We start from the raw sequence: 21,548 nt of genomic DNA, 5'->3' as shown, positions 1-21,548 counted from the left end.
TTTATTAAATTCCTGAACTTACAAAGCCACAGAGGAATTCCATTTTCTGGTTTGAGAATTGCTTTCTCTCCTCACAAATCACTTGTTTGAGAGGAGTTTTCGTGTCTATTTCTAGGAGGAGCCTTGATTCTTCCCCTGGTTAATTACCTCCCCTAAAATGACCTCAGTGGTACATTCCAGAAGGAGACCCATGGGATTGGGCTTTACATCTCAATCACTTTTTAGCAATCATTCCTGTCTGATGTAAAAATCATAGAATGAACAATTCAAGGCTTAGTTTTGGAGTCAGAATTCCTGAATTCAAATCCAGCCAGTTCTGCTGCTGGCTACTGGTAAAAATGACAGGAAAGTTAGCCCAACCAACCCTCAGTTTCTTCATATGTAAATGGGGATGGTAATAATACTTTGTTCAGAAAAAAAGTTGTGGGTGCTCAAAGAGCAAAGTATACATAAAATTTTTACTCAGTTTTGAACACAAAGCAAGATCTCATTTATAAGCAATAATATGGTCATTGAAATTTTTATTTTGGATTTGATAATTCCTGGTACTGGGTTGTTGGTGGGCAGGTTTGCTTTGTTTTGGTGGGTTTGGGGTTTTTTGTTTGGTTGGTTGGTTTTGGTTTTTGGTTTGCATTTTACCATCTCCAAACGTATCTCTCTCCTCCACCAAAAATCCTGACACCCTGTCACTACGTAGATCAATTATGCATTGTCTATACAGAACATTTTAATATCTGCTTGCCATTAATCTTTTGAATGAAATAGGAACCAGTTGTTTTAAGTTAAGTTTGGGCATTGATCTGCGAGCCTGCTCCCTATCATAAATTAGTGAATGTATTACCAAGATTTGGGCAGAGCAGCAATTTCATAGCTAACAACAATGCTTCGGGGATGGGAAGGAGATTATGGCCCATTCTTAGAGAACTAGAGTTGGATCCAGATCAGATTAAGGAGAAAAACTGGGCTGTAATTGAGACAATGGGAATTAGAACAATGTGACTTCAACCACAGATGGTATAGAATGAAGTTTTTTGGTATGGCTGAAATTTTTGATGAATGAAGGCCGGGAGCAAGGGCTGGCAAATAAGACCTTGGCCTCCGCTGCCTTGCCCCCACTCCTGGTCTGTGATTTTTCTAACTGATCCCAGCATTTTCCACTGAACCCAGAGCACCCCCGAATCCTTCTCTATACAGTTTTCCAAACAGCCACTACCCATCTATCAGAGTTAGCTAGGGAACTGCTTTGTCCAGCTGTAAGTCTTTTAATCAGAAATATTTCATGAGCTGAAATATCCCCAAATCTTACTCATTTGGAAAAAGATAAATTAGTAAAATCTAAATTAGTCTCCACTTTCAAGGTTGTGGGGGAACCCAGTCACACAGATAATTAGTTAGACTTTGATTTACATGGGGATCTTGGAAAAGACCCACACATACACACCCACACATACACAAGACCATATGAGTTTAATGAATGACATATTGCTGCCTTTGCATGCTTCCTCTTGCTTTTTTAACAGATTAATTAAAACTGGTTTTCCCTTTATATGCTGGGGACTCTAAACACATTCAAAGTGGAACTTCAAAAATAGTTTGGGGGTCAGGCAGCCTCTGTAGTGCATAAAGTAGGAAGCAGGTAAGTGCAGAGCCCCTGGTTACATGCCCATCCCACACCAGGTGTTTTAGTAAGAAATCATGGTCTATAAAGTGAGCCTGTATAAGTTCCAACTTTTTCCCCTGTACTCTGGAACCTGTTTGTGTCTGTACAGATGGTCTCTGTCAGTTGGAATAGTCGGGGGAAAAATGTAGCATAAGTGAACCAAATTAGCAAATGACATAGCAAACAGAGAGCAGCATACAATTTGATTGGGGGCAGATCTAGGGACTGAGAAAATTCCCAAGTAACTCTGGGGACCCCCGAGGAGCTGAAGGAGCTCCCAAAGCTTGGATTTCAAGAGACCAGGGGAATCACAGCAATCAGACAGTCCTGCGACGTGTGTGTCAGTACACTGAAGTAACCCCAGCGCTTTCCTTGTGGTACGCCTGCTCTTCTATTGTCTGTATTTGTAGGAACTAAAAAGCGGTTCTGTCTGTACTCTAGGAAATGAATTCGTGCTGAACAAAATTTCAGAAAGTTCATGTAAAGAGTGATTTCACAGCAACTATCATATCAGGCTCCCGGGAAATTGCACTTGAGCTCCAGTTCCACCTCAGTCACTCAAAGGAATTTAAAAACTGGCTTCCAGCCATTCTTTTTCTTCAACATGCATTTCCAGATAGGCCTCCATGATACAAACATTAAAGCCTATTGATTGTGAGTTAGAATCTCTTCCTACTAGAGCCTTGCTGCTAAGTGGACGTCAACACAGACTTCCCAGGACCCTGGTCAGGACACTTCCCCATTCCGGGGCCTTGAAGAAGGCACAGGGTAATGCTGCTGTGAAGGAGCCACTTTTGAACTTCATAACAAAATTACAAGAAAAGCTTTGAACTCTGCCAGATGATAGCTGCTATAAACAACCATTTATTCAAAGAAATGTTTCTTACTTAAAATCTTGAGAGTGCCTTGGGACTGGGAGATGGGAAACTGGAAACATGATGTGTAAATCAGCCCGCCCCTCTCTTTGTATGTCTCCCCCCCCCCCCCATCATGCTGTTAGGGCAAACACTGCGTGGACTGGTGAGAGGGTGGATTTTGGAACCCACACACCTGAGCGTGACTCCTGGCCCCGGTCACTTGCTAACTAGGCAATTTTACTGCTCTGTGCCTCGGTGTCCTCATTTACAAAATGGGGATCATAATAATTCTAACCTCGTAGAGATATTATACATAAAGTGACAGATAGTCATTGCCCAAATTCAAGAGCAGTTGAAATAGTAACCATGATGAGAGTTCGTAGAGGGAGAGTTACGGGAGAAATATGGATTAAGTGTGAGCCCCGATTCCGATGAAGCTCTGACACGTTCAGGCTACTTTTGCTGGAGCGTTTGGCCAAAACATCATGCCTTACGTGGCTCCCAAACTGTTAGATGTAAGTTGAATGTTCCAAGCCAAATCCATTTATCCATTGGTCTGTTTCAAGGATGATGCTTCAGTTGTGTTACTGGACAGGAGCCCCAAATACTTGATCCGTAGGAGTCACTTATTCCCTGTCTCTTTCCAAAACTCCCACACTCCAAAACGTAACAGACTAGCACTTGGTGGCTCCGTCCTATTGTCTGGCGAGTTTCCTCTTACCAGAAGTCCATCTCCTTTTCTCTCAAAACTGCTCAGGCGTCAACTTCCCCAGGCATCTTTTTTTTTTTTTAATATTTTTATTTATTTGACAGAGGTTACAAGTAGGCAGAGAGAGAAGGAGGGGAAGCAGGCTCCCCACTGAGCAGAGAGCCTGATGTGGGGCTCGATCCCAGGACCCTGGGATCATGACCTGAGCTGAAGGCAGAGGCTTTAACCCACTGAGCCACCCAGGCGCCCCTTCCCCAGGCATCTTTGTTGCATTGTCCACCCTTACCTCTGCCGGCCAGGCTGGACCACGTGTCCTTCTTCCTGCCTCCACAGCACCGTGTGTCCACATGCCACTCTCCTCTTTATTACCTGCTACTGAAAGATGTACTTAACCTGTCTGCCTCCCCCGCTTGACTGTGAGCTCTCTGAGGGCATCAATGATGTCTTGCTCATTTTTGTCTTCTCAAGGTCCAGCAGAGTATACATAAGAGGCACTCCCATTTAATTGAAGTAAATTGATCAATCCATAACATTTAATGCACCGAGGAATAGATCAGGAAAGACAGGTATAAAAGTGGCAACAAGAAATAGCATCCATCTGAGTGCCTGAAAACGTATTTGCATATATAGGACATTGAAAATCAGGAAAACACATTTCTTCTGACTCTGACACTTCCTGCCTGAGTTGAAACTCTAACCGGATTCTTGAGTTTGCTTTCTCAACACCTTACTCTTCTTTCCACACCTCCAGCTTTTTGGGCATATCCCATGGGCTGCTACTCTTGGCTCATTTTTCTGAGCTTCCCAAATGAACACACCAGCAGGCAAGCAATCGCAAGGACCCCAACACGTAAGGATGAATCAGGTGAAAGTACACACAGCAATTATCTTCACTCAGCAGCGTGGCTGCCAGGAGCTCCCCGCCATGTGAAAGAGAGGTTGCAGCAGCCTTCTGTGTAGAAGGAGAACTTTTTGAATCAAGGGCAGCTCCAAGTAACTGCCCACCACCTGCCAGGCTGACTGCTCCTCCTTGTGGCACAGAGCAGCTGTGCTTTGTAGGAATTCCCCCATGATCCGCACAACAGGACAAAAATGAAAACAAAATGGTGCTCAGGAGAATGGGGGGATTGGCCAATTCTTTAGGATGTACATATGTGGCCCTTTCTACTTCTACCCTAAATGAATTAATTTGGTTAGAGTCTATCTTGTTCATTTGCTCATTCATTCGACAGGTGCTAAACCTCAGGAAAATTGAGGGCAGAGGGGGGATTAATGTAGACAGATGTCCACCTTCAGATCGTAGTAAGGACTGTAAACAAGCTAAGAGGGTGGAACGCATGGGTGAGAAACTTGGAAAAAGTTTCAGGAAAAGGGGCAGGCTTGTGAGTATCAGCGAGGCAGTGGGTGAGGAGAATATTCCATAGAGGAAATGGGAAGCAGACTTAGAAGACAGAAGGGTGTTTCATGCTGAAGCAAGAGAGGGAAAGACAGCCACATTGACTGAGGAACATGGGGCTGAGTGGAGAGTGGTAAGGCCACTGTTGAGGAAGAGAGGAGAGGCAGTTGGTGTCAGAGGATGCAGAACATGGTCATAAGGAGTCATCGTAAGACATTTCAGTTTCTTTCCACATGTAGCAGGAAACTGTTCGAGGGTGCCAAGCAGGAGAGCGATGAGAGCTGATTTCTGTCTTGAAAATATTATTCTGGCTGCTGTGGAGAAGGGATGGGGACGGTGGGGAGTAGGTGGGGGTCTGGCAAGAGGAGAAGCAGGCAGATTGGCGAGAAGATGGTCCAGTGAGAGACGATGCGGAATTATAGTAGGACTGTGGCAGGGAGGACAGAAAGAAATGGATGTTTTCCTGACAGATTGCATTCCAGCTGTCTAGATGGATATTTCCACGCATGCCCATTTTGTGAGACACACAGCTACCTGCAGTATGAATTTGGACATTTGGAGAAACATCAAACCACTTGAAAAAAAATTCATTTGGAGCATTTCTTTCTTTTTTTTAATTTTTTTGGATATTTATATGGTGAGGTGGTTTCAATGTAACTTTCTCTGGATGCTCTCATGGCACTCATTGCTGACCTTTGACCCCTCTGTCCTCTTTCCCAGGTCGTCCCATTCCACCTACATCCTCGTCTAGCCTCCTCCCATCTGCTCAGCTGCCTAGCTCCCATAATCCTCCACCAGTTAGCTGCCAGATGCCATTGCTAGACAGCAACACTTCCCATCAAATCATGGACACCAACCCTGATGAGGAGTTCTCCCCCAATTCATACCTGCTCAGAGCATGCTCAGGGCCCCAGCAAGCCTCCAGCAGTGGTAAGGAAACTGTGGCGTCTGAATGCGCGCTGTTGTCTGTGTGACATTCTCCAGTCTCTGGCGAAATGACAGCCCTGAATCAAGGGCTGGGGGAGAAGGTGGTGTGGGGAGCATCAGGTGAAATGCGCCTGTCGCTTTGTGGCGTTACGGCTCCAGGATACATTTATTGAAGGTCACCGTTACTGGCGAGGTTTTGCGTATCGTACCAGGGCTTGGGCCTCCTTCCGTGGGAGGAATTTGCCCAGTGCTGCACATGAGAGCTTGCAGGTCTCAAAGGTGAAGTGCAGAGAGACAATGGAATATTGAATTTTGTATTACTACAATTCTGGTCATAGCCGAGTGACCCTGGACACCCTCACGTGCCCAATTTGTGTGCATTTCAGATCTCTTGGTTTTTGATGGTTGGCTTCTGACTTTTTTTTTCCTTGCTTGTTTAGATGATTTTGTGATTAAAATGCGTTCCCTTGACATGAATACCGAATGCCTTGCCAAGTCTGAAGTATTGCGGTGTGAGGGGGTGTGACCTCTCCTCTAACCCTCGCATGTGCCACTTCACTTGAATTTAACAACCTGATCGCATGGTACCACAATAAATCCTGCCTCTAAAGCCTGAGTTCTCATCATGGTTTTCCCTCGCTCCGAGCAAAAGGACTGATCACAAGGTTCTGCCCACCTTTGAGGATTTTGCGGCTCCTGCCTCAGTTCCCAGTCTCTAGATCTTAGGTAAAATTACCCCAAGCTCAGCAATAACCATGCCTTATTTTGATTTGCCTTGTTGGTGAAAGGTTCACAAAATACACAAACACAGGAGCGGGCCACACCAAGGGTTAATTACCCATGTCCCAAGGATAGACAATTGCCAAAATTAATTGCTCTTGACCCAATGGCTTTGGAGTTATCTTCTGAACTGGCCAGTCGTGGTGATCATTAATATACGCCACCAAAGGCAGAACAGAGCTTCCCATGCCAAGAGTGTACCTTGATGAGACTGGGTTGTGGCTTCACCCACGAGAATATGCCACCACTGGCCTCAACCCCTACAATTAGAGAGGACCTCCCAAACACACTGAAGATGATTCATTCTGAAGATGGAATGATGGACTGCTACGTATCATGGCCCATGCCCTTCTTCAAAGCCAGGCCTGATATATTTAGTAAACTCGTATTCTTTTTAAAAAAAAATTACCTAATCAAATCTCTCATCAAATGAGCAATCCATTGTTGATATTATGAAGGCCTTTAATCTACCATAAATCTTTATTAGAACTCATCAGAGCTTCTAGTTTGAGAGAAATGTGATTATGGCACTCTTAAAATGACATTACATCATTGGGGTGATTGGTTTATCATTTGGAGAAGAGACATCAATCATAACTAGCATAACCACACAGTAAATGAATTCAACCTTTCTACCGCGGAACAATGACACTGTAATTGCTCAAAATCAGGCTTAAAATGAAATCGGAAAATGCTCTTTCTTCAAATGTGATGTTAACTTAATGGAATATATTATGAAAAATCATGTTTGAGGAAATTCTATATAATTAAAAATATGTGGAAATACATTCCCTTTTTTCTTTCATCGGAACCTGATTTTAGCTACAGAGCTATTTTTTTTTCTTTCTTTCTTTTTTTTTTTTTTTTGCTGCAGAGATTATGTTGCATTTAATTGAACTATCCTCGCTTATGTTTTGCTGCTTTTTATTTCATACTATGTAATCGTGATGAATATTGTATTATGAAGGACAAGAGGCTTTTGAAATGAGGTGCACCTGCTGATAGCTTTTTAAGAACAGACAATTATTAGGGAGAAAATGAGCTTTTAAAAACTATATCCTTTTATGCATATATGGATAGCCAGGCAAAGATGATTTCCAGAAGAGAGGTCAGTTTGTATCTGAGGGCCACCCGGAATGTTTTTTTAGTGATAACACTGAGAGATTTCTTTTCTTTTTGATATCGTATCAGATTATAAGTTATTGATAGGGTGTTTTGTCCGCTTTCTAAATAATCAAGACCTCATTTTGGGGGACACAACCCATCTGTGTGTTCAGAGTCAAACTTGGCCATTTTTCATCACTCACATCAATTTGTTCAGCTCACTTAAAATTGCTAGCAATTTAAGCTTCAGTAACAGGGGGAAATACTGCAGAACATTTGAGGGTCCATTTTCACCCCAAACAAGAGCTGTGTGGGTATGATTTCTTCACCTGAGGGGTGATGACCCAGTTACGCAATACTCTTGTTTTCAGCAGATGCTTATCTGAAAACTTGTTGAAGCTCTGGCCACCAGGCAGTCATTCAAAACTCTTGACTGTTAGCTAAGTAAGTGCAAATCAAGTGCAAATATGTGTGCTTTTAGGTGTGTGTGTGTGTGTGTGTGTGTGTGTGTCTTTGTCTTGTGGAATGGATTTGTGGAATGGATTTGGGGTCCAGGGCGAATTGGGGATTCTAACAGGATCAGAATGCAGTTGCCATGAATTTAAATTTGACATAAAGGATTGAAAATAGAGTTTGACACAGAAGATGCGAAGTACAGAGTGGTGCTGGGTGTTCTGAATTGAATTTGATGAAAGGGGCTGGATTTTCCCGTAGGTGTCTTGGCACAAACGAGACGACCATGTGAGTGGTTGTGTTCTGCTTAGCTGATTAATCGCACAGAATTTTTTTAAGTTGGTCCCTTGTCAGTGACCTTGTGTTCTGAAGATCTGGTAGCAGTTTGACCTTTGTCTCTTTCTTAGGTGAAATAAAATCTCTTCCAGCATGTCCAGCTCATACATGACAGTAAAAATTTATTTGCAGCTGTCCTTTTGTTGTTGCTGTTAATACTTGACATCAGTGAGGCCCATCACTAAGGAGAGCCACTGCGTACATTTCCTGCCCAAAGAGCCTCTATTCTAAAGAGACAAACCCGACATAAACTACACAACTAAAATGTTTCTGACAACATGAAAACATGCTCAAAGCAACAACAAAACTTCACCTTTATGACTTGATTGTCATTATTTTCCTCGACTGTAGCACATTCTTTAGTGGACGATACAAAAACCTGGGTGCCTCTGGAGCCAAATTGCTCTAATGTCCAATCTATGCCAATCGAGCAGGTATCCAGGAAGAGCCAGCGAGTTGCTTTGAAGAGTGGCGCTTTCCTTTCCCTTCAAGCATTTTCTTCCAGATAGCTGAGCTCTCCGTGTTCTGACCTTCTGCCAGGGAGGGTGAGCTCCAGAGATGTTGCTTGTATAGGGAAGCATAATTTCAAATCCTGTGAAATAACTCATCTGGAAAAAAAAAAAATCTGGATCCCAGCAGCGGTTAATGGAGGCTCCCGCAGATGGGGGAATGACACCCTTCCAAATCAGGATAGGGTTTGCAGTTTGCTGTCAGCCTACGAGGCAGAAAATACACGTGCAGCCACATCATAATCTAAAAACATTGGCTCACCTCCCCTCTCATAAATGGGTGAGTTTTTGTTTTTGAAATCTAAGGAAAGGGTTTGGAACTCTCATTAGTAACATCAGACTACAGAGAAGGGATGTAATCGGGGTGCCTCTGCCAGGACCGTTTCAGTGGGTCCTATGTGCCAAAGGAGTTGTCCCAGTTGGAAAGTCTCTGTCACTGAGTGCATTAAAGGTGCCTGAGCCCCCCCACCTTTTTTAGGCAATGTCTTAATTACTAATGAAAATAGTACATCAAAATAAGTAAGCTTCAGGTTTCCTTGAGTGGTCCAAGAATTCAGTTGCTTACTTAACTTAATGATTGTCTTATTTATTTAGCATCATAAAGCAAAAGCTTCCTTTATTCATTCATTTATTCAACCAGCCATCCATTCATTGTTCATTCCTTTCCTTACGTCTCCCCCATAATGTGTGGCTGCTTAGAATAAATCTCTCTAAATGGAAAACTATAATTAGATGTCACAGTAAAAGTGAAGGGAGAAAACATAGCAGGGTGGGAAACAGACATGTAGTCTCATACATAAAATCCTGTTCCATTATTTAAGATAGACAGAAAATTTGATTCTGAGCTTCCTAGGAACCAAAGTGAAAAGGGAAACTCAGATAAGATAAGATGCATACATCCAGAGGAAAAAACATATCAACTGCTTTCAGAAAAATTCTCTGACTCCTCGTAAGGAGGCCAGAAAGAAATTTGTCTTAAAGGAGATAATGTGTCATCCCCAATGCCTGAAATCTCAGTAACCTGCCATAATGCACATGCTAAAGAATTTCCTGTCAAAATTTCTTGTAAATGCCCTCTACATAAGACATAGAAAACACTTCGAGTTAAAAGGCAATTCAACAAATACCCAAACATTGCCCAGCCAGGGGATAAAACTTGACTTGATCCATAGATCAACCTTAGTTTTACTAAAGGGCCACATACACCGCATTCCCATTGGCAATGGACCTTAAATACCATTGCTCAGAACTGAATTTTTATGGGAGTTAACTGACTTTGAGGTTGTAGTCAGAACTCTAAAAACATATGTTCTCGGCTACAAATTTGACTTGACAGCTATAGAAATGGAAAAACTTTGATCCTCTGATGAATACTAAAGCCCACCATTCTAGGACAGCCTTACATATCTGGGCCCCAACCCACCATCCACGGGGCTGGATTTGGGACGAGCAAGTACAGGATCCCCAGAATTTTTTTTAAGTTAATGAAACTTCTCCTTATATATTTTGGGTTTGGGAAAGTTTTTTCCTCTAACACATTATAAATTCTCTTTCCTTCTTAAGCAGCTAGGCTCACTGTAATTTAATTTAGTTTTGGGTTTTCCGAAGAGCTCACAGCAGTTACTATGCACACTGATGATCGTACTGTGCTGATAATACGGACTCATTTTTTAAGAATCTGTACTTGGCGAGGTGTGCCACCTCGCCTGATGTAACTGCATGTAAACTTTGTCTTCTGTTCTTGATAGGCGTTGCTCTTTCTTCTCGGCTTCATTCCATCGCGCGGAGACCTTCCCTGCAGGGTTTCTGATCTCACGTTCATAGTAGATGCTCAATATTCATTAAATAAATTAGCCAATATCTTTAGTGACTCCTTCGTTTTATCAGTTTACTGCTTTTCATCGTGTATGATGGGGGGAAATGGATAATTTAAGGAGGCACGGCAGATCGGAATGTCCCAGCATGGGGAAATACACTTATTTTACAAAATATATTCCATATAGCTATTTTGTGTCATGTTATATCTGTCTTTAGGTACTTTAGAACTTTACAGTTCCTCTGTACATGAGAAGTTTTCAGAAAACCCTGCTTCGGTGTATCACTAGAAGTAGTAGCAAGGCCAGCACGAAGAACCTGGAGGGAGTCCTGGGTGGGACCCCTGACCGGAGAGGCTGCCCTGTCTGGGAGAGACTTCCTTCTTCACTCATGATTTTGGGGTTAGGAAATCAAGTCCCAACATCCTTCCCTTTATTACATTGAGTTTGTTTTATGCATGAGCCACTTGGTTCAAAAATCTTCCCTGGGTCAACCTGGATATCTGGACCAGATATTCAGGGCTCTCCATAAACCCTTCCTGGTGCCCAGGCAGGGGTTGACCCTGGCCGCTTCTCCTCCAGAGGAGTTCCCAGCCCCCTGGGCAGTGGGGACAAGTCCAGGATGCCATCTCAAGGCTGTGGAGGTCACAGAAACAGCCCCTGCCCCTCCCCCAAAAGTGCAGCCACACAGGGTTTGGCTCTCTGCCTGAGATCCTTTTCTTCCTTTCGTATTAGCTGGTATGCTAAGCACTTTATACCTTCCTTCGTTTGCTTTTATTTGTTCCCCACCACATCCCAATATGCAGTAAGGTCTTCCTATTGTACCCATTTTATGGATGAAACAACTGTAGCACAGAGAAATTAAGTAACTTGGCCAAATCACAAAGCTGGGAAATGAAGGACCTGTGTTTCAAATCCAAATTTCCTGATTTCAGAGACTTTTCCCCTCAGGCCTCTCTTAAATGTTACCCTCTAAAATTTTTGTGTAGCTTACTGAGATACACAGAATGCACTGGAAACATTATCTTAAGGGACATGGGTTATAGTTTTTTAAAAGTTGAAAAAACGTGCAGCATCACAAAATACTCTTCTCTGCTTGAAAAGCGCCCATATCCCCGCACTATTCTCCTAGGCCTTGGCTTATTAAATTCCAGAGGGTTCAGGAACTATGATTTTATGGCTCCCGTCAAGAGATTCCTCTGGTCTCATAAGTTCAGGGAGCATGAACATGACAGTGAGGCTCCAAAGTGGAAGCTGGGGAGCTTGGGGCTTCTCTGCTCTGTCCCTGACTCGAAGCTTGATCTCTGGCAAATCATTCAATTGTCCTGTGCTTCTGCTTCTCTTCCTTTCAAGGTTGGCCTTTGGTCCCAAAGGTCCATTCTTGCTCTGCCATTCCATTTGTACATTCCTTGTGTCCTGCTTGTCCAGGCTGTCCCAGCTACAGACCCCCCAAACCCCTCTTCCTGGATAGTGCAGATTTCACTCCACCCTCTAGACCAGTGACAAAACAGACCTACAGGGTCATGCAGAGCAGCTCCTTGCAGTTTTTCTGCAGAAACTGAAAAACATGATCTGGGGTCCTGTAACACTTAGCTGAAAATGTTGAAAGCACTTCCAGCAGCAAGTGGAAAAAGCATAGTGCCTCCAACATGGACCCGGGCTCCTCGAGGCTCACCCTGGCCTCCAAAACTCTGTCTCCCACCCTGAGGATTGGGAATTGATGGTTCTCAGGACTCTCCTGACACTGGTAACTGACCCAGGAGCATAGCATACAGAGATCAGATCTCCCCCCACCCCCGCCCATGTGTGCCTTCTCGCAACACAGACACACTTTTTGATTGAAGGTCCAGCAATTTCCAGCCACTAGGGCTGGGACTGCTCTTCTGCACCATGGTGCAAATGAGCACACAGGCAAGATGGACAGGTAATTCCTTTGGAGATGCGCAGCAGAGAAGTGACATATGGCAGAGAACTGCTCCTCTTCAGCAAATAATCTTGCTATTGACAAAATTCCCAAGGTCGATAAGCATTGTGTACATTCTACCTCTCCATCTCTGTCCCTGCTCCTTGGTACATACAAAAAGATGTCCTGGGCAAGCCCAGAGAATAGGAGCTATATGCCACATCTTAACAGTTTCCTGCCCTAACAATTTTTACCCAGAACTTCAGCTTCTCCTGAATTCCTTTAAAGAGTGCATTTAATCCTAAACAGCTTCCTTCAGACTGTTGAATAGCCACTTTAAAATGCAGCCCAATCCCTTATTAGAGATCTCCCAATTCTCTGTTGAATGAAAAGATTTCTTTTGCCAATGAGCAGTTTCAACAGAAGTTATAGTCCTAGCCTCTGTAAATCTCTTGATCTCTCCCCAAAATAATAAAGAATAACCATATTCTTAAGAGTTGGACTCTAATGGCCCTACAACTTGGATTCAAATTATAGCTCAGCCTCAGCCAATTTCTAACATTATGATGTTGAATAATGTAATAGGTCTTCCATTTTTTTTAAACCTCTAAAACAGTTAATAAAAGTAATAAAACATTAAAGTTTTTAGGAATATTAAATAGCATTCTTTTGCATTAAGTAACTTGAAAGGAAACTTAGTTGGAACAAAGGTGAAGTTTGATATTATTTACTTTTTAACTTAGCATTAGCTTATTGTAGTGATATATATAAAACAGGAAATTTCCCATTTTTACCATTATTAAGCATACGGTTCTGCGGCTTTAAGGGCATTCACATTGTTGGGTAGCCATCTCCACCATCCATCCCAAACGTCTTAATCTTCCCCACCAGAAACCCTGTGCTCATTAAACACTAACTCTGTCCCTCCCCTTACCTGCCAATCCCCCTACCACCACTGTATTATTTTGTCTCTATGAATCTGACTACTCTAGGTACCTCTTGGAAGAGAGACCATACGATATGTGTCCTCTTGTGACTTATTATACTCAGTACAGTGTCTTTATGATTCACCCATGCTGTAACATATGTCAGAATCTCCTACCCTTTTAAGACTGAACAGTATTCCTTTGTATGTCTATACCACATTTTGTTTATTCATTCATCGGTCAATGGACATTTGGGTTGTTTCTACCTTTTGGCTGTTGTGAATAATCCTGCTATGAACATGGACATACCGATATCTGTTCCAGGACGTGCTTTGATTTCTCTTGGGTATATACCCAGAAGTAGAATCACTGAATCATACGGTAATTCTATGTTTAATTTTTTGAGGACGTGCCATACTGCTTCCCATGGTGCCATTTTACATTTCTCCAGCAATACACATGGGTTATAATTTCTTTACATCCTTGCTAATGCTCATTTTCTGTTTTCCTTTTTTATTAGAATAGCTATTCTAATGAGCATAAGGGGATATACCATTGATTGCATTTTTCTAACGATTAGTAATCTTGAGCATCTTTTCATGTACTTATTGGCCGTTTGCTTGTCATCTTTGGAGAAGTATCTACTCCAGTCTTTTGCCTACTTTTTAAAAGGTGGCTTGCTCTTTGTTGTTGTTGAATTGGAGTTCGTTGTATACTCTGGATATCAATCACTTAGTGGAAATACAATTTGCAAATATTTGCTCCCATTCTGCAGGTTGCCTTTTCACTCTGTTGATTGTCCTTTGGTAATCAAAGTTTTTTTTTTTTTTAATTTTGCTGTCCACCTTCCTTTTTTTTTTGTTTGTTTTTTTTTGTTTGTTTGTGATTTGAGTGTCTTATAACAAACATTTTAAGGCAACCATTTTGTTAATTTATATTTTATATAAATGATGGCTCATTTAATCCCTACAACTGAGACATAGAAAAATAGCTCTAGGTGCTGGAAACAAGCCTGATGCTAACATCTAGGCATAGGTGCTGTTAGGAGCTGGGCTGGCATTCCTGGCTGGGTCATGGTGTTCTCTCCTTGAGCAAAAACAATCTTGGAGAACACCAGCACTCGAGAAGGCCACTCTGTGACTAGGATGAAGTCAAAATAATACCACTTTATAATACTGCCTAAACATGGACAGAAACAGAGTTACTATCCCAAACACAAAAATTCAAAATGTTCTCTTTTCCATGCTAAAATGAATGACTCTTCTTTCTTTACCTATTACAGCATTAGCCTCTTCTTGTTAGCCCTTCCTATAGATACAATACATTGTGATCACAGAATCATTCCCTCTCTGACAGCACCAAATGCAGAGAGAACCTGTTTCCTTGAGTCTTTTCTAAAGTCACCTAACAACAGCCCTTTGTTAATATCCTCCTACTAAAGCACCCCATGGTTCCCCATTGTGTGTCTTTATCCTCCTTGCAGTGAGTGAATAAACCCAACTTTGTTTGACCACAGTGTGCTTTGTGGTGTTTTGTCTGGAGGACACTGACACCATTGCATTGTGTATTACTATTATCCATGTTTTACAGAAGGGAAAACTATGGCACAGAGACGTTAGGTAACTTGCCCAAGGATACATAGCAATTAAATAGTACAACGGGAACGTGACCCAAAGGAATCAGTCTCCACAGTGATGAGTGCATAGAAATTAAACTAAATTGGAAAAAGATGACTCCAGAAAAAAAATACTCAAGAAATTAAAAAATACTCCTCATTGACTACACGTTCAGCTCTGAATAGCATTTACATGGGTAATGATGTTAATGTTGAATGACAATCCAAGCATTCTCAAAGAAAGATGGGGAGATAGAAAAAGTACATATGTGTATTGGCAGGTAGAGCAAAAAGCCTAGATTGAAAATGCAAGAAATAGCAGCAAAACATGATATTTATAGACCCAGAGATAAATAACAGAATAATCAGCTAAAAGAAAAAAAAAAAGGTAAATGTGGTTGCCTCTGGGAAAGAAAAACTTGGTGATGGAAAATGATTGCTATTTTTGAACCAAATATATACATATTTGATTATTTAAACTCAATTCATTTTAAAAATTTTGATGAAAAGAAAAAATTCTGTAGAAACGACAAAAGATGAGGCATGCAGAACCCTTTGTACAATATCAGAATCTCCAAGTGGTTGCTGTTTGGTATTCTCGGACCTATTGTCATTCAACAGATAGGTATTGATTAGGGGCTATGTGTTTGAGACAGTACGAGGTGTTGTGAACTTGAATGGTTAGGGTCTGGAGCATCTTCATCAAATCTGTAGATCTATTTCTCCTTCTGTTGACTAGGGAGCCCTGTGGAGTTGTTAGGGCTTAGCTCTTTATCCCAACCTAGCCCCCAGCCTTACTAAAAATCCCAGGCTGAGAATGGCATGAACCAGAGAGGATAACAGAGCTACCATGCTTCCTCATGAAGCACCCATCCCAGCACAGGCCCCATCTCTTACCCAAAGCTTTCCCAACCAACTCTGCCCAAGTAGAGCCAGAGTCAGAAGTGCATAACAGTCTTATAGTCTGCCTTATTCAATTTAGCACCTCATTACATTCTGATTTGTAATATTCTCTTGGTATTTCATGCATATAAGTCACTTGTGTCAACATTGAATTGTCACCACTTAAAGACAAGGGTCATTTCTCTGGTCTCTCTGTATCATTTAACATTTGGTGCAGGTCGAGATGCATTCCAAGACATCTTTATTGATCCAACTTTAGACGGATTGTGGTAGACAGGAGCATTAAAATGCAGATGCATCCTTGGTTGGGCCTTCCTACTTGGGCCTGTTGACTGCAGGTCATTGTAATGTTTTTAGACCTAAGATCATCTGTGATTGTGGGTGTGAGCTTGATCACTGTTAGAGAGAACAGAAGAAGGTGCCATATGGTGTGATGAAAAAAGAAGCATGTTTGTCCAATCTATTGTCTTTCTTGGATCTAAGGAATGTTTCTTTTTTTTGTTCTTTTTAGTAGCTGCTGTCCTGAGTCGATGGTTCCTTTGTGTTAGTTGCCTCTAATGCTTAGTTTTTGGTGGTACAACCATAATCTCTAGGTACTGGCCTAGTAAATGCATGGTCTTAGTGATCTGTATTCCTTTCCTATGGCTGCCGTTATAAGGCGCCCCAAATGGGATGGTTTGAACAACAGAATTTTTTTTTCTCACAGTTCTAGAAGCTAAAAGTCCAAAATCGTGGTGTTGGTTGGTTCACACCCCCTCCAAAGGCTCTCAGGGAAAACCCTTTCTTTGCTCTCCTGGCTGCTGATGGTTGCCAGCAATCGTTGGCCTTCCTTGGTTGTAGCAAAGGACTATCTCTGCCTTCACTCTCCCATGGCTGCCTTCTCCCTGTGTGTGTCTCTGGGTCTCCAAGTCTCTTTCTCCTTATAAGGATATGAGTGGTTGGATTTAGGGCTCACTCTAATCCAGTACAACATCATCTTAATGACAGTTGCTAAGATCCTATTTCCAAATAAGATCACATTCCCTGACACGAAGGGTTAGGACTTCAACATATTTTTTCAGGGACACAACTGAACACACAGCAGCATCCAGCTGAACAGGAAGTAGGACAAAGCTACTAGATGTTGTATGTGGGAATAGAGCTCAAAGCCTCATTTCTTACTTCTGCCACAATAGGGAAAGCATTGTCCCTCTTCTTTCCCTGCACTTGTGTTCTAAATCCCATCTGATCTCACCTTCTTCCTGTATTAAGCATACCCTCTCTGGAGGATCTTTGCCAACGGGACTTATACATGTAGAGAATTATTCCTCTCCTTGAAAAATTTCTCAGAAATGTTTTCTGTCCTCTCTGCTCTCTCACTTCCCACATACTCTGCGGCCTATTATATTTACTTAGTTGTTCACTACTTCGAGGACGTTCCCAATGGCCTCCTATTTGCTCAATTTAGTAAACATTTGCCATCACGTCTCACACCTCCCTTCGCGACTGTTCCTTCCTCTTCAAATGCCCTTTCCTTTGGTATCTGTGCTTCTCCATTCTTCTCTTCCTCATCCCTTTGTTTCCGACCAATTCTGTCTTCCTATGAATATCTTTTGTTTGTTTATCCCTTAAATGCCAAGGTATCTGTAAGTTAAAACCCAGGCCCTCCTCCCTTTACTTTTTACACATGCTCCCACAGGAAGACCATTCACACTCAAAACTAAAATTATTGTTTATGACTTAATGGCCCTGTTGTCCATGTCTCTAGGTCAAATCTTTTACCTAATCTATCCAAATGCCCCTGGATATTTCCACTAGGATGCCCGACAGACAGTTCAAATGCAACCATTTTGAAGTGAAACTTAACAGATTGAAACCCAAACACATCTTGATTCTTCACCGGTCTCCTCCATCTCAGGGCGTGGCCCATCGTCCAATCATGAGCTCCCGTCCAAAACCTAGAAGGCATCTTTCCCACCCATCAATTCTACCTAGAATAAATTGCCAAACCTTATCAACTTTGACTCAGATATTTTTCTATCTCTACTGCTACTGCCCTAGCTCAAGTTAGTGTTATCTTGGGCCCAGAGAGCTGAGTGGTTCTGACTGATTCATCTTTCTTTTAGTCTGTCTGTCTGCTAAGCCCGTTTACAATTCAAGCTGCAGAGTGTCCTGACAGAATGTCTCTGCTACTTAAAGCTCTTCCGTGGGGGACAGCTAGGTGGCTCAGTTGCTTAGGCATCCGCCTTTGGCTCCTGTCATGAACCCAGCCCCTCATGGGGATTCTTGGTCAGCAGGGAGCCTGCTCTTAGCAGGGAGCCTGCTTCTCCCTCTGCCTGCCCCTCCTGCTCTCTCTCTCTCTCTCTCTCTCACACACACACACACACACATAAAATCTCTTTAAAAAATTAAAAACTAAAAAAAAAAAACAAACCCACAAAATTCTTCAGTGGGGACCCCCTTGTTCCCTGGGAATAGTCTATACCTCTACGCCTCTCATAAAAGACTCCTGTGCTCATTCCCCATCCCCATCTCTCACTCCCCCCCACCCCACACACAGTATGAATATGCCGCAGCCGTGCCTTAGAATTTCCTCTCGTGGTGCTCTTCTCCCCTAGAGACCTTTCTGATCTTCCCGGCCTGGGTTAATCTCCCTTCCTGTGTCTCTCTGTTATTGAACTGTCTGTGCCATTTGACCGCCTTCAGCATCGGATTTAAGCTCTTTGAAGACAAGAATCAAATCTCCCTGTGTTCTGTTTTACTCTACACGTCCAGCCGGCATAGAGCCTAGCACATAGCAGGCTCTCAGGAAATGTCAGGTGAATGAACAACAGATAGTGAGTGAAGTCAAAGGATGGAGGGAAGGTGCTCAGACGATATTTTCAGTTTCTAAAGAATGGTCCAGCAAAGTAGCAGGGGCTGACCCTGGCTCGCAAGCTGTTTGCCTCATTCTGGAGTAGAATAGTAAAGTAGAAGGTAAAGTATGAAAAAGGTGTTTCTGGCGGGTGGCATAGGGCAGCCTGGTTGGCAAAGAAAGGCAAAAAGTCAATAAAGAAAGCAAATAGAGTTAATAGCTAAACTCTAGAATCGGAAGAAACTGTCAGAACAGGAGAACTATGTCGTGTGGCACTTTTGAATGCCAGGACGGGCCTTTCCCGGATTCCCCTTGGGCCCACGCTAGCCCTCTCTTTTGTCATTTCCTATCAAATCTTTTGTTTTGCAATTTCTGTTGCTTATTGTCCTGATTTCTTGGCTTGTAAATCCCAAGATGAGAGGATGCACGTGTTCTTGATATTGAAGCATTTAGGCAGTTTTCACTTAAATTAATGTTTTCTGCTGGAGTTGTATTTTAGTGGAAAACAATAATTGTTTCTAAGACAGCATCTTGGAGTTGAACCAATTCTATCAGTGAACACTCAACCATGGGAAGCTAACAATAAAGGCTGTGATCAATCGTTCCCTTCCTCCCCCTCCCCACCCTTGCCCTGTCTTCTACTCCGAAGGCAGACTCTGCATCCGTTTGCTTAAATTTTAAAAATAAATAAACGAAGCCAATGGTGTCGCATCTTTTTAATACCTCAGCAGAACAGTCAGTGCCCCTGTGCAGAAATACCCTGATGTGTCTTCATTACATTCCCCCATTCCTCATCGTCACTTAGGCTTTACAAAGATTCATTCGTGCAAGTGATGACCTTACAAATCCCTGCTTTTGAATTGTGTGATGTCCAACCATGGACTGAGGGGTGGGGACAGGACTCGTATGCCTTCGTGCCCGCTCCCCAAATAGTGCTACACAATGCATTTGGTGGCATTCACACTTGACTGGAATCACATTTCAATCTGTTCCATATGATTGGATACTGTGTTTTCTTCCCATCTGTGGTAATGGAGCACTCTCTCCAAGTTCCCAAGCTTATTTTCATCTGAATGACCTTTCCCATCTCCCTGGGGCACCTCACCCTTACCCAGCCACCCCTTCCACTCTGGTTTACACATTACTCTTTCTGCGGTAGCTGGTGCCTTTGATACATTCCTATCAGAGACTGTGTTGTTGCAGTAGAGGAGCAGTGGTCTTTACCAGCTTAAGACCCTGCACCTGTTTCTGCATGGGCTCTTCCCATGGTCTTGTCACTCAGGTCAAGCAATTTGCTTTAAAAAATGGGAAGAGATAGTATGGGATACCACTTATTTAAATATTAGGATGTTGGCATTATTATTTCCTTTGCTAACCTGTGCACCTTCTCTTGAAGACTGGAAACTGGTTAGAATATAAGAATCTGAGATTGGTTGTGAAAATAATTCACAGGGAGGGAAAAAGTCATATTACCCTGGGCAGGCTTGGCCTTTTCTGACTCTCTTTATTGAACTGAAGTCACTGAAAGTGTTCAGACGATAAAAAGAATCTGTAAAACAAAGAAGGAAAGTCATGGTAAAAAAAAAAAAGAGAGAGAGAGAGAGAGAGAGAGAGAAAAGACCCCTGGAAACAGCGGGGGCTAGAGAAATCAGATCCGAGTCCTAATTCTCCCGAGAACTCACTGTGTTACTACAGCAGTCACCTGTCCTTTTGGACCCTTTGTTTTTTCTTCTGTCGTGTTGGGAGAATTTCTTTTTATTGAAGTGTAATTCATGTGTAATATCCCATTAGTTTTAGGTGTCCATCATAGTGATTTGATACTTTTATCTATTACAAAATGATCCCCATGATCAGTGTAGTTACCATCTGTCATCATACAAAGTTATTACAATGTTAATAACTATATTGCCTGTTCTGTACATTCCATCCCATGGCTTGTTTTATAACTGGAAGTTTGTGCCTCCTCATTCCCTTTACCTGTTCTGCTCCCCTCCCCAACAGTTTGTTTCTTATATGGGAGTCTGTTCCTGTTTTCTTTTGTTTGTGCATTTGTTTCATTTTTTCGATTCCACATATGAGTGAAATCATACAGCATTTGTCTTTCTCTGACTTATTTCACTTAGCTTGATACCTGCCAGGTCCATCCATGTTGTTGCAAATGGCAAGATCTCATTCTCTTTTATGGCTGAGCAATAATCCATTGTCCACACCTTCTTTATGCTTTCATCTCCCAGTGGACAATGGGTTGTTTCCATATCTTGGCTACTATAAATAATGCTGCAATAACATTTATCTCTTCAAATGTTTGTTTTCATTTTCTTTGAAAAAATACCCAGAAGTGGAGTTGCTGGCTAATGTGGTAGCTCTATTTTTAACATTTTAAGGAAACTTCATAATATTTTGCACAGTGGCTGCCTCATTTACATTCCCACCAGTAGTGCACAAGGATTCCTTTTCTCCACATCCTCACCAACACTTGTTATTTCCTGTCTTTTTGCTAATGGTCAATCCAACATATATGAAGTAATTATCTCCTCATGGTTTTGATTTGTGTTCTCTGATGGCTGGTGGTGTTGAGCAGCTTTTCCTGTGCCTTTTGGCTTTCTGGATATCTTCTTTGGAAAAATATCTATTCAAGTATTCTGCTTATTTTTTAATCAGGTTGTTTTGTGTTTTGTTTTATATTAATATTAGCTCATGTTCTTACCAGATGATTTGCAAAATCTTCTCCCACTCACTAGGCTGCTTTCTCATTTTGTTTTTTTGGTTTTTTTCCCCCCCCCCCCACTATGCAGAAGCTTTTTAATTTGATTTAACCCCATT

The 21,548-nt window shown here is 42.2% G+C and overlaps 1 protein-coding gene across 3 annotated transcripts in view; it reads left to right on the top strand.

Moving 5' to 3' along the window:
• TENM2 (teneurin transmembrane protein 2) overlaps positions 1-21,548 on the top strand; it is a 1,229,820-nt gene that overhangs the window by 853,280 nt on the left and 354,992 nt on the right. For all 3 annotated transcript variants that reach the window (XM_046000941.1, XM_046000940.1, XM_046000942.1), the window contains one exon: positions 5,343-5,552. In XM_046000941.1, coding sequence (XP_045856897.1) covers positions 5,343-5,552 — 210 coding nt within the window. The remainder of the gene's footprint in view (positions 1-5,342; positions 5,553-21,548) is intronic.

The sequence above is a fragment of the Meles meles genome, chromosome 3 (assembly GCF_922984935.1).
Source record: "Meles meles chromosome 3, mMelMel3.1 paternal haplotype, whole genome shotgun sequence".
Classification (NCBI taxonomy): domain Eukaryota; kingdom Metazoa; phylum Chordata; class Mammalia; order Carnivora; family Mustelidae; genus Meles; species Meles meles.
Note: the sequence above shows the minus strand (reverse complement) of the source record. Positions and strands in the feature narration are given on the sequence as shown.